The sequence below is a fragment of the Ciona intestinalis genome, chromosome 2, assembly GCF_000224145.3.
Source record: "Ciona intestinalis chromosome 2, KH, whole genome shotgun sequence".
Lineage (NCBI taxonomy): Eukaryota > Metazoa > Chordata > Ascidiacea > Phlebobranchia > Cionidae > Ciona > Ciona intestinalis.
Window position 1 is genome coordinate 4,445,712 of NC_020167.2, and position 12,414 is coordinate 4,458,125.

The 12,414-nt window shown below is 39.6% G+C and overlaps 1 protein-coding gene across 6 annotated transcripts in view; it reads right to left on the bottom strand.

Moving 5' to 3' along the window:
• Positions 1-273: 273 nt before the first annotated feature.
• Positions 274-12,414, bottom strand: part of LOC100176527 (calcium uptake protein 3, mitochondrial) — a 25,518-nt gene continuing 13,377 nt past the window's right edge. Inside the window, exons 3-14 of one of the 6 annotated variants that reach the window (XM_026840866.1) lie at positions 7,399-7,557; positions 6,832-6,914; positions 6,431-6,481; positions 5,479-5,535; positions 4,998-5,098; positions 4,698-4,737; positions 4,189-4,320; positions 3,853-3,961; positions 3,256-3,413; positions 2,258-2,272; positions 1,304-1,363; positions 577-699 (exon numbers count right to left, since the gene is read on the bottom strand). In XM_026840866.1, coding sequence (XP_026696667.1) covers positions 1,304-1,363; positions 2,258-2,272; positions 3,256-3,413; positions 3,853-3,961; positions 4,189-4,320; positions 4,698-4,737; positions 4,998-5,098; positions 5,479-5,535; positions 6,431-6,481; positions 6,832-6,914; positions 7,399-7,557 — 965 coding nt within the window. In that variant the 3' untranslated portion in view covers positions 577-699. Of the gene's footprint in view, positions 700-1,303; positions 1,364-1,385; positions 2,009-2,257; positions 2,273-3,255; positions 3,414-3,852; positions 3,962-4,188; positions 4,321-4,697; positions 4,738-4,997; positions 5,099-5,478; positions 5,536-6,430; positions 6,482-6,831; positions 6,915-7,398; positions 7,558-12,414 lie in introns of those variants that run through there. The other 5 variants (XM_018817497.2, XM_002123322.5, XM_018817494.2 and 2 more) reach the window with 5 other exon arrangements.

Genomic DNA, 12,414 nt, shown 5'->3' on the forward strand with positions numbered 1-12,414 from the left:
CTAAAAGTTGGGGCAAGACCATTATTAAAAAATACTGTTCGATTTACCACTGGTTTAAATTCTGTAGGTAAAAACCAACGCCGGTAACAACAACATTCGACTTTACGCGCGCTTCATAAAGTCGTAAAGCTGTATCTTACATCTGACACCGCCAGCGTGCGATTCGTAAAAATAGCACCTTGTGTGCTAATCGCCAAATAAAAAGTTTGTATATTTTATTTCCTAAAAGTGCCCTCAGATAAAAAAAATGTATGAAATAGTCTGGTGAAGAAATATGGGACGTCCTTTTATTTCATCTTCTCGTCACATTAGTAGAGCAAAAAAACACAGAGAATTATGCTTGCTACACCTGTGCCTACGTATGCGAATGTTCATTTATTTAAAGCATTCTAGAATAAAATGTACAAAAAAAAACAGTTAAACACATATATACTAGCACAAAAAACAGAAATGTAATAAATCTTGTGATAATTCAGTATTGGTAGAACAACACATTTGTCTTTGTAGTGCGGGGAAAATAAGCGCTGATAGAAGTGCAAGTAATTGACGTCTTTTGCTGAAGCAGTGCTTGACATGCACGAGATTAGATTAAGAAAGGATGAAAAGGTGGTCAGCTTATGATGATTCTTGCGTGTTCCTGATTTGGCTCCGAATGCATTTTTTATACCCGCTCCATCCGTAATGGTTTGTGGTCCGGCACTGAATTAGCGAGAATATGAATGTAATGGAATTGTGATTGGAAATTTAGTACAACATGCTAAAATTCAGCAATCAGTGTTTCCAACGCCACGTGTGTGCAAGAACTACTGTTCACTGTGCAAGTATTAGTCAGAAACATTTTCGACACACCCAGCAGGCTAAACATACAAACAGCTGGAAATTTGATACAAAACAAATCCCAAATGTTTAGTCAGTATTGTAATTACCATACTGTTGTAGCAGTGTATGTTTATATGTCTTATGCTATTTATTAAATAGTATTTCAGTAGTTTTTTTTTGCACGTTAGTGGCAATAAAAAATTAGTTGATATTAAGATTAAAAAAACATGTGAATTGAAAGTGTTAATAAAAACATTTAAGTTCAATGCAATAAAAACATGCACATTCAGATTACAACTTTACTAAAACAACTGAACAACAGCAATGAACAAATTGTTTTCCATGCTCTTGAAAAGGGAGAAATAACCAAGAACTAACTCAAGATTCGTTTTGTATTTAAAGCATTTTAATTTAACTAAAGAACGCATGCGATTTAAATTAAACAAACGAAACCATTTTCATGTAAACTTAAGAATTTGGAAACCTAGGTTTGTTTGACGCAGTCGACGAAGCCACTCCATCTTGTCACTTTCTGGCTCGGTTTCTACGCAGTTAACCAACCAAGAAAAAATATAAAATTTATGGTACAATTTAGGTTTTGGCACAATTTCGTTAATTTTTTTGGTATTTTACTGGGTGATTCGCCCGTTTAAAGAGATGGGAAATTAGAATGCACCAGCTGAGATGTACGAGGTGTTTAAAACTCAACACGCAGCCTTTTACTGTTGCAAAATTCATTAACTTCATGCAGCCCTGGTATTGACCACCAACATGCATTGTTATTGCTTATAACAACGAATGAGTTTCCCAAGTGGGTGTTGGTCATATCAAGTGTGAGAGCACCAATGGACAATTGCGTGAAATTCATGCACAGTAAACATGGACAAGTTTTTAGGCAAATTCGTTTTCACTTTTCAAGAAACTTTCACTTTATGAGTTATATACAATTCATGGAAGCAGCAAATTAAGGCACCAAAATAACAAGCAGAGAAAGGGCGAGCAACGTCTAAGGACTCGCATTTTCAACAAACAAAGCCGCAGGACAATAACGGTAGCAGGGCCGGAGTCAGAAAAATATCTTTCGGCTCTGTGAGTGCGTGGCGAGTTCGCGAGCATAGGTCCGAAACTCGCGATCAACGCATTTAGAGAAGCCGCTTATTCCAATAAACTCCCGGTTTATTCCGTGTCGCTGCAACAACACATGGATATAAGCATACGTGGTGCGAGCTAAACTACAAGCTTTATTGCAAAGCAGCTAATGCGCAAGCACTACCCGCAACCGATCAAAGTAACGAAACATTGTTATCACGACAGCAAGCATATACGCAGTGTCACAATGCTGTTTGGAGTATACGAACATTCAGTACAACGACATGGGATACTTGACAAGACGATAAAAACAGTATTTTCAAGAAACATTTTCATGCCGACCTCTTACCTTTCGCATAGTAAGCTGTTACATTACAAGATTATTATAGAAATCATATCAAAACACTCTATTGTGGTTTAAAATTTGGGGTATTAGTAATTACAACTGTTGTTGTTATAAAGTGAGAGGCAAATCTAAATTAAAACCTTAGTGTTTAGAATGGTGGATCGGTTAGTGGTTACATCTTTACAAATTAATTTGTTTATGTGTAAATTATGTAAATGAGTTTCAGGTAGTTTATTAATGGGATTTAAAATATATCTGTTTAAACTGTTTGTCAGGTCGCAGAGTGTGTAACTGACATTGAGTAGCTTAGGGCAAGATGGTCCTTTTTTTATTCTCGTTAGTAGTAAACAAATAATATTCACAAAATTCATATAACTGTATCGTGACGACGCTAAAAGAGCGCTGTTGCTTGCAAAAAAGCGTTATTTGGAAATTTGGGATACTATAAGCAAACAATAGCCATCTTATCACACAGTACAATTACCATGACTAGTAAATATAGGTAATTTTGAACACTGTATTATACCTAGTTTAAAGTTTATATTTTAGATCAGTGTTAAGCGTTGAATTTAAATTAACACAACAAGTACCAAGCAGCATTTATATGATCAATTTATCTGTCTTGTAGGATACTATAGACAAGAAATAATAATAAAGCGTATTGAATCGGACAAGCAGTATATATAGGGTGGGGTGGGGGAAGATGGGACACCTTTAGCACAAAAATATATAAATATCCTGATCGTGTTTTAAACAATTACAACGGTCTATGAAAGTCGCGAGGACAAGGTTTTATAATTCTTTGAATGTTCTTTGTTTACTACCAAAATGTACGAGAAAATAGAATGAAAAGGTGTCCCATCTTCCCCCATCCTACTATACTACCACCAACACCGCATCTAGCCATCTACACTAAGTTTACTGAATTTTTCGGTGAAGCAAATACTTGTACTGGTCGCTACCTAACCCCACTTCAAAGTGAACGTTAATTTCTGTCTTACCCTGAACCCGCGGTGGATCCTATCCTTCATCACACCAATGAACTCCACGTGACTGAGTCGGTTGTCACCGTCTTTATCGAAGATTTGAAACAACGTGTGGACAATATGCTCCGATAGTTTGTGGCCGGTGGAGACTTGGACGGCTCGCATGAACTCGTCTGCGTATCAGTTTAGATATTGTAAAACATATTTTACTTAATTAGTGCCGGCTCTTGTCAGTCTCTAATCTGCCACTTTTAGTCTGTGCCATGTATTTCATATATTTTAGAATATTTTTTTGGTAATAGTAGTAGTATGGTATTTTTTAACCGTTATTAAAGAGACAATAAAGATAATAATATATTTATACTATATTTTATATAGGTAAAGTCATATACGTAAAGGCATACTACAGGACCTGGGATTAGATCGGAGTGGGCGCGTTACCTTAGCCGATTGTATGGTAACGATTATAACAGAGTATTAAACAAACCCAACACACACAAAGTTATATATTTCTACACAGTCAGTAGCGTTTGGGACAGAACAAGTCCCGACAGTATCAGAACAACGTATGATAAAAAAGCATGAATGTTAACACTCCTGCAATGAACCCACCTTGTCCAATAGACCGACCAGCAAGCGTGTACATCTGCATTGCGATTGCGAAATCTTCTAAGTTGTTTAAGAATTGGAAGAAAGATCGAAACTCTTCAAATGTAATTCCCTACAGGGTAACAGGTATTAACGAATATTTACAAAATTCTTACTGGGGGGCAAACTAATTTAAACTTTGAAAAATATAACCACCAAATCCGCCTATTCATAACAACAAATATACAAGGTGTAGATAGATTAATGTATAATTGCATAGTGTTTTTTAAAAATCGACGGTCCATCTGGGTATGTATGATAATGTGTGTGAAAATAGTTTTGAGGAAAGATAAGACGAACCTTCTCCTCTGGGATCCTTTCACGGAGTTTCTCGATGTTCTCCTCGATATCCGCAACCTCCGTGAAGCGGAGCAGCATCCGTGCGAAGTCTACCTCCGATATGGTGGCCATACCACGACTGTACTCGAGGAAGTGAAAAAGGCTAAGGAAAATCGTAACCCAAGAAAATCTATAACAATGTTGAACATGTATATAATAGCGTTGTACGTGTGTATGGTAGTGTACTCAATACTGCGCAGTAGTGTATAAGTCCAAAAAGTGTTATACGCCTAGATGGGACACCTTCATCTCATAATATTGAAATATTCTGATCGTATTTTAGACCATTACCAACGGTCAATGGGGAGGAAACGGTTTTATAAATATTTTAATGATCTTTGTTTGGTAACAAATGAAACGAAAAAAAACAGAATGAAAATATGTCCTATCTTCCGCCACCCTACTATATATTTAAGTAGTTTATATCTTTGTGTATTAAAGACAGTGAGATTGGAGTTAATAAAGGATATTTCAATTTCCAAAACTTCGGTCTGCAAGTTGTCCATAAACCTAAAAATAGAAGTTTTCTTAGGATAAATAATAAGATAAGTAAATATACATTAAAGGGCGTTATTTTAAAACTTTTACAGGTTTGAACTGTAAAGTATATGCCATGTATTTAAACAAGGACTAAAAAAAAAAAAAAGAAAACTGAATAAGGTTAAATAGTTCGAAACTCGTATATGGATAATGTTAGACAGTTAACTCTAATAGCATTTCGGATTTTTCCGTTTGAAAAGAATTTTCATAAGCTTAGTAGAACTACTAGCCTATGGAAGTCGCCATAGCTGAGATCATTCTTCCCATTCCTGCCGAACAAATGCACAAGTAATGTGGTGTCTGGTACCGTGTGGTCGTCGTCCTTTACCACCTATATGGGAAATATACGATAAGAAAATATTCGTATATTTAGAGAATTCCAAGCATAATAGGCAACATGAGATTCCACGGAATTTTTGGCTAAACGAGAGACGTGTGTAGTTGAAGTGAAGGGGTAAAAAACTTGCACACTAAATCATTCTACAAAATTGTGAAAAATTAAACATAAATGATTGGTGAAGAGATGAGAAAAGTAAACAACAACAACAAGTGCAGAGTGTTCTAAATAAAAAAAAATATCGTTTGTGTATAAAAAACTGTGCGACACAGCAGTTTCCCTTTCCTAAGTAAAGGTTGGGGTGACGTGAAGATGAGCGGCAATCACGCCACAGACTTACCACTCAGCATACCAATGTGAAACAAACAAATTACCCGACGAAGTTCCGACAGTGTTCGGAAGTCCTTCTTTGCTTCGCGATTGTCGCGGAACTGTGGCAACCAAGGAGATTTATACCGTGTTTTTGTTGCTTTCACCGACATTACTGACTACTGCATGCGGGGGATCAATTACTAACATGCGAATCGAAGGCGTGCGGTTATTACTGCCGAGCTCATTTTGACGGTTAGTTTGGGAGGGCATGATACGAATAGCGATCTGTTGTTGAAGCTTTTAAAGTGTAGCTAGCTCAAAATGAAATTTGCGGCGACCGGAGGTGACGATTTCCTCTTATGTTTAAAGTGAGAATACCAGCTGCCGAGTGATTAATTGTAAGCAATGTGTGTGGGCGGTAGAATACGCCATGCTTTGATTATGCCGAATAATAAATACCGATAGTAGATCATCGAAGGTTGAGACTCCCGCTAGAGGGCGCTGGAGACATGCAGGTGTTACACATGCTATGGCAGACACAGACGTAGGGTGGGGTGTTGTATTTTAGTCATAAAGATAAGCCACGCTTTAACCAAGTGGCTGTTATGTTAAAAGTTAGGATTGTTAATGTTCTGCAGATGCGATTTTAAAGGCAAACTTCACTAAGTAACTGCATTACATTTGTATTATATTTACACCATGCTTCAGATGAATATTAAAACCTATGCCGCTGGCAATCTAATCAACAATACTGTTGGTAATACAATCAACGTACACGGTGAGGGGTGGAGGGTAATAATACACTACACAGCATGCACTCAAACACGTAGCCCAAATATTTGAGGAATTCACTAAACCAGCTACGATGCACGACCACTCATACGAGGTTGAAAATAGAAATACCACCAAAGCTAAAACAGTTCTCCTTATAGTGCTAAGATACACTAAGTTATACCCTACCCAGGAAAATAATTTCCGAAGATTTATTTTTTTTCAATCAAGTAAACTAAATACCTCGTTTCCATCGGTTGATTTCTCGCTTCGTTTCCGAAAAATTTCGCTCAACTGTTTGAAAAGAATTTTGTTGTAAAAATATTTCACTATTGAAAAAAAATGAGAACACCTGTGTTTTATGCTGCATAAGAGAGCCTATCTTAGAAGACTGTGCAAATTAACACAGTATAATACAAAAAATGTTTACTATTATTTAGACAGATAATTTTAGCAAAGTACATTTTAATGCGAAAACTAACAACTAAACTAAAATAAACAAAAAGAGTTTTCAACGACTGTCGTTTTGTTGCTACTGCCTTTCTCTTCGTTGTTTTTAACAAATGATTCGCTATCGTATTTGAAAACGCAAATGAAGTTCATGTTTAATATAAATTCTTTAAGAAAGTAGGAACGATTCTTACCACCATAAACTCTTTCCTGTCGACTCGTTGGTTGCCATCCATATCAAACATATTAAACGCGATCTGAAAGCCTGATATCGGTTCTGTAAAACATATGTTCAAGTAGAGTGTGTGAACAAAAAGTGACCAGGTTAAGTTTAAAATCTGTTGTAACCAGGGCTGTGACAAAAAGTGACCAAGGTGGGTACACTCGTCTACCGACTATACACTATATACTACATTGCCGCCTAAATTTGATTTTGTCGCCCGACTAAAATTTGGATTTTGACGGACAAAACTTTAGTCGGGCGACCAAAGCCGTTGGGAACCAATAGTAACCGCGACCGGCTGACTTTAGTCGGTGGTGTTGATAACTGTTGAGCGTATTTTTAGATAAGTAAAAATAAAAAAATACCAGGCAAATAGTTAAATGGTTCCTAGCGTGTTACGCTTGATAATTGTTACGTAAATTGACTTGCATTTACGTTGTGTTAACTTTTACGAAACAAAAACAAATTATCTATAAAAATATCGTATAGGTTACATTAACAAGATAAATGTCAATCATCATTAAAACTTAAAACTCACTTGTTAGTATGCATAGTAGGAACAAATACTCTGCGTATGATATCAACCCGTTGTTGTGCAACGAACGAAAGAATCTGGACGAGTTCTTATTTCGGTCCGGAGTTTTTCCAAGCATCCGTTTCACGTCGCTTTCTGTAAGCTTGAGTTGGCCTATCCTGGCTGAGGAATAAAAAGGAAGATGAAAGATGTGTGAATAGGTTCGTCTGAACAAAAAATTGAAATGCAATGTAGAAGAACGCATTTTGAATTGTGTTATAATATTAAAAGAAATATAGCATGTGCGGGGGAGGGTATTAGTATTTTACTGGTTTGTAGTTTACAAAGCAGTGCAGAAAAAAACAAAGTAATAAACATGTTTTGGCAATATATGACATTATTTTGGTGAGCTTCTTTTCAGCAGCCTGAAATTAATGGTACGTTAACTGTGACACAGCCATAATAAAGCATCGCGGTGGGCTAAGCGATGATAGAAGTTATTCCGACGTGTTGTGTCGGTGGGGGGAGGTGTGGCGGAAGTTTTAGTCATGTTTCCTGTGCATGAGGTTGTGGGTTCAAACCCCGCTGCAGGATGAAACGTTTCCTTGTATAGTTTGGTGATTCACGGTTGTTTATGGCGCGGATTCGTGCAATGAGGGGAGTTAAGTTGGGCCGTGTGTTTGTGGGGCATGGGTGGGTAAATCAGGTTATTCATATCCTGGAAGAAGTAGGCCAAAGTGTCTGCTGCTTGTTTACATATTGGCTAAATCAGAACGAAGGGTGAGTACGTCCTGTCAACACTTCAACATCAAACATCGCAGGTGGGTGGCCCGTTACGTCATCACCACTGCCACCATCGTCACTGTTTAACGTCGCGTTTCTACGTCTGCGTTGTGACGTAACATCTGCAGCAATGCGTGACGAACAGCGCAGGTTTGAAGCGATATGCGAGGGCATAAGTGATATAACAAGATTAGCATTGGAGAGCGGTAAGTTAGGAACAAGTGCAAATAGAAAGTGGCACTGTTCGGGTCTAGGTGCTATGGTGACGCAGGGTAAGCGACGAATGAGGGTATGCCGCCACACAGAAGCGTCGCGACCGACAACGGATTGTCCGTCACGATTATGTGAGTCATGGGTCCTGGGACGTGTGCATTTGACCCGGTGACGAATTAACATCAGGGTGAGTAAGAGAGTGTAGGGCGGGACGTGGGAACTGTAAAGCCGGTAAGCCGTCGGCGGAAACCTCAATGTGGTTGCGATGGCATGCGCGTTCGTTCTGAGGCCAAGACTGGTTCAGCCATGCGTTTCGTGGATACAAACCGCAGTTTTACGTGTGTGGTTAAGGTCAATTTAACTTTAACCGATTTGTGAACAAAGCAAGTCACGCGTGTACGATGATGAAAGCTGTTGCTACAGAGGGAAGAACATCTTTTTCGAAGAAAACGTGTGTGCGTGTGACTAAACGAGCCGTTTTTAAATCGAATATTGAAAGAGAAACGTCAACAAATACAAATATCGACTTGATTCGTTTAAAATCAACGGAGAAGCAGGAAAGGGTGATTCTGAATGGAGGTTTACATAACACGAGGGACGTCAGGAAATGCACGCGGGTGAAGAACCCACGCACACTGTTTCTAGCGTCACAACATCATAACGAGGGTTTTTAAATAGATCGGGGGTCAGGTGATTAGTTCACCTGTTTTAGGTTGAAACAAAAGACTTTGTCGAATTGTTTCCTCGGGTCATATTGTTCAAACAACATAACGAAACAGGATAGCCGGGAAGAAGGTTCGGGAGGTTTTGTGCGACCCGGGGTTACGCTTCGCTCACGTGACAAAGGTGACTTTTGGACGATTAGATTTGATTGGGGAGTTTAAGCCGGAAATAATAAAACGCTTGGTTTCATTTAAACGGTCCATCGCTGGGGACTCGGTAACGAGACTGAGGAAATATGTGCATGTTGATGTGTTACGCGTACCGTCGGTATTGTCAATTTCCCCAACAACAGGAATTACCTGCAATTACGGCATAGTTTACTTGGTACAAGCTCAGAAGCGAAGCAGACCGTTTCGCTAGTGACGTCACGAGTATTGTTGTGACGTGCCAACGGCGTTGTATCTAAGATTCGCTCCCGCGTTTTCGGCGGCGATGGCGTGAGCGCTTTTGTCGCTTGGTTGGGACGAAACAGAACCGTGCAAAATTATCGCCCGAGTACAAAGCCGAATACAAAGAGGGATTCCTCTGTCGGTTTCTCGTGAATGGGATGAAACGAGCGGGTCAAGGTACTCCGGGGACTAGGATTGACGATTGTCTTCCGGAATGGCCGATATGGCGGAAATGAATTGGGAATTACGTTCAATCAGATTCGACCGTGAAGAAGTCGCTTAGATGGGCTTAAGACCGTTTAAAGTTGATTTTAGAACACAACAACAGTTTATCGCCCTGGTAACTGACAGGATCTATAATACTGTGTATCGGTTGGGGTTTAAGTTTCGTCTCGGACGGGGGTTTCCCAATTAACCCCTAGACTCGGCACCAGCTCTTAACACGCACTGTCCGGCACCTGTGCCTATACAGGATACGATGTTCTGGGAAACTTAAGGACGCTTTGATCTGCTGTTTACATTGATCCTGCCTTGAAGTGGCGGGCTAAACAACCGTTGACATAAATCATCGCGCTTTGGGTCGTTTGCGTCGATTACGCGCCTATTTGTGACGCAGCATACGCCACAAATGGTGGCAGGTAGACTGTCAAATTAGCGAACCTTGACCAGGTCACATCCGTGTCAATTGTTTCATCACAAAGCTAAAAAACGGCGTGGGAAAATGAGACGGAAGGGTGGGAAAACTCGTTCACACTGCTGCAAAGTAGCACTGAACAATAAAAATAGACTATCATACACTAAAACTGACAAATTCCGTATTTAGACACCGCTTTTTAACTAATGCCACCGCACAGTTTAAAAATCTGATGTAGAACAGTAGATATGTTGTGTTATAAACTATAGCCAACACAAATGATTTAAAATGATGTCATTTCTCGTACGAGAAGCAGGAGAAGGGATACGGTATTCAGGATTCCAAGGCAAAAAGAACACGACAGATTAACCCCGACACCTGGTAATGCGGACGTTTTGCTCGATTCAACAATGAGCTCCGGGGTGACAAATGGGTAAGAGGTGTCAGATGACCCCGCAACCCCGCTCGCCTTTCAAATAACACCTTGAAGTTTTCTTCAGCGGGTGGCATTCCTTCATAGTTACGTTCAATTAAACCGTCGCAATTATTCAAGCACAATTCCAAGCTAGAGTAATACGGGGTATCGTGTTTACATCCTGTCTAAAAATAGATTCCCCAGCTATACTGTGTACTCTAATATCCTGTCCTTTAAGTGCGGCGGACAAGCGAGTAGGACGCAAAACCGTAAATTCCCGACTGCTTTGTCAGGTAGATGTGTTCCCACCACTGTGTGTCGCCTAAGAGTCGCAAACGATGAAGTGCAGTTGCTAGTTTAAATGAAAAATAACGGAAACAATAATTGTATGACCACAGCAAATTGAAGCTGGTGGAATACGTGAGATTCTTCAATGTATGCCAAGGTATGTGTAGCGACACATAAAATTAAGACAATCTCCTTCTCTGCGCCACCATTTAGTTACAGAGTTTCTCAGTAATTTTTCTCGGATAGTCGTAAAACGGGATGCGAATCAGTAAAGGTGGCTGTACACAGTATTCGAAATTCGTCCGTTTTGTCCGTATTTCGCTGCCGCGTGCGGAACTCGGTAATGGGTTTGCATACGACTTTGCAGGCGAATTCGCATGCCGGATACTGTGTACAGCCACCTTAACGGTGGACGATAAAACTTTTCCTCAAAACTTAAGTATTATACAAGCTGAGAAAAGAACTATAGGAATCGTGGTCAAGTTTACGCGTGTCAGAAACTTCGATTATCACATCATAATAGGACTGTGATATCTTGGTGAAGCAACAATTGACGCCGCGCTGGAGTCACTGCCGAGAGTCTCGAGTGCAAGTGCAAAGATAGTCGACTAATTGTTGGCGCTGAGAGGGGACCGCTTATCCGCTCATCCAATAATTGCCTAATTACTAACAGCTTACCATTGGCTGCGGTTGGCCAACGCCTAACACATGTAGAAGAAAGCTTCTTTAATCCGGGTAACTTTCGGGATTAATACACTGATTGCCATGCGAAGGTTAAAAGAGTAGGAAACCTGTGTCGATGGTGGCTTGCCGCAAACAGCGGGTTCAAATCGAAGTCATAATTAAGGGAATATTGTTTCAGTGTGGTCAATTTTTCACTTGTCTTGGTGTATTGCGGTGTGGTGTTAAACATGGTTTTACGTTTTGTATTCTACTTCGTGCGGTTTTTACGCCAATGAAGCGACAGCGTATGTTTTTGGCTAATTACAGAGGACCCGACAAGCGACATATAAAGAACCAGCGACTACCACATAACACAGGAATGTCACGCCCACCATCGTTACGATGCGTTTGCGTTGCTTTATTATCTTGCCTAATTACTTGTGTGTAATGACTGCGCGGTCGTATGGATGCTGAAATTCGGCGATTTTTTAAAAATCGCAAGAACGTTCGGAACTTTAAAAATATCTAAAAATGGATTCGTTACGACAATTCCACACTATTAGAATTCTAATACGGCCATATATCAATGTCGTTGTGAAAAACGAATTGTTGAGATTTATTGCGGAAATAATTTGCTCAGTTATCTGCCGATACCTTGTTTCCGTTTGTTGATTTTAATCAAGCCACATGATCATGGTTACATAATACGTGTGCAGGAAGTTTGGACGAATTTCAGAAGAAAATTTTATACTAACGACGTTCTGGCGGAAGACAATTTTATGCAAAGATCAACGCAGATTTCAACTGAGTAAAATGCAGGAGGTATCCAAGTAACGATATGTGTTTTTGTCACTGGGACTCTGGGAGAACTATAGGAGAAAGAAACGAAAAAATTGTGCTGGAAAATTTGCGTTGTATCATCGTCACCGCCG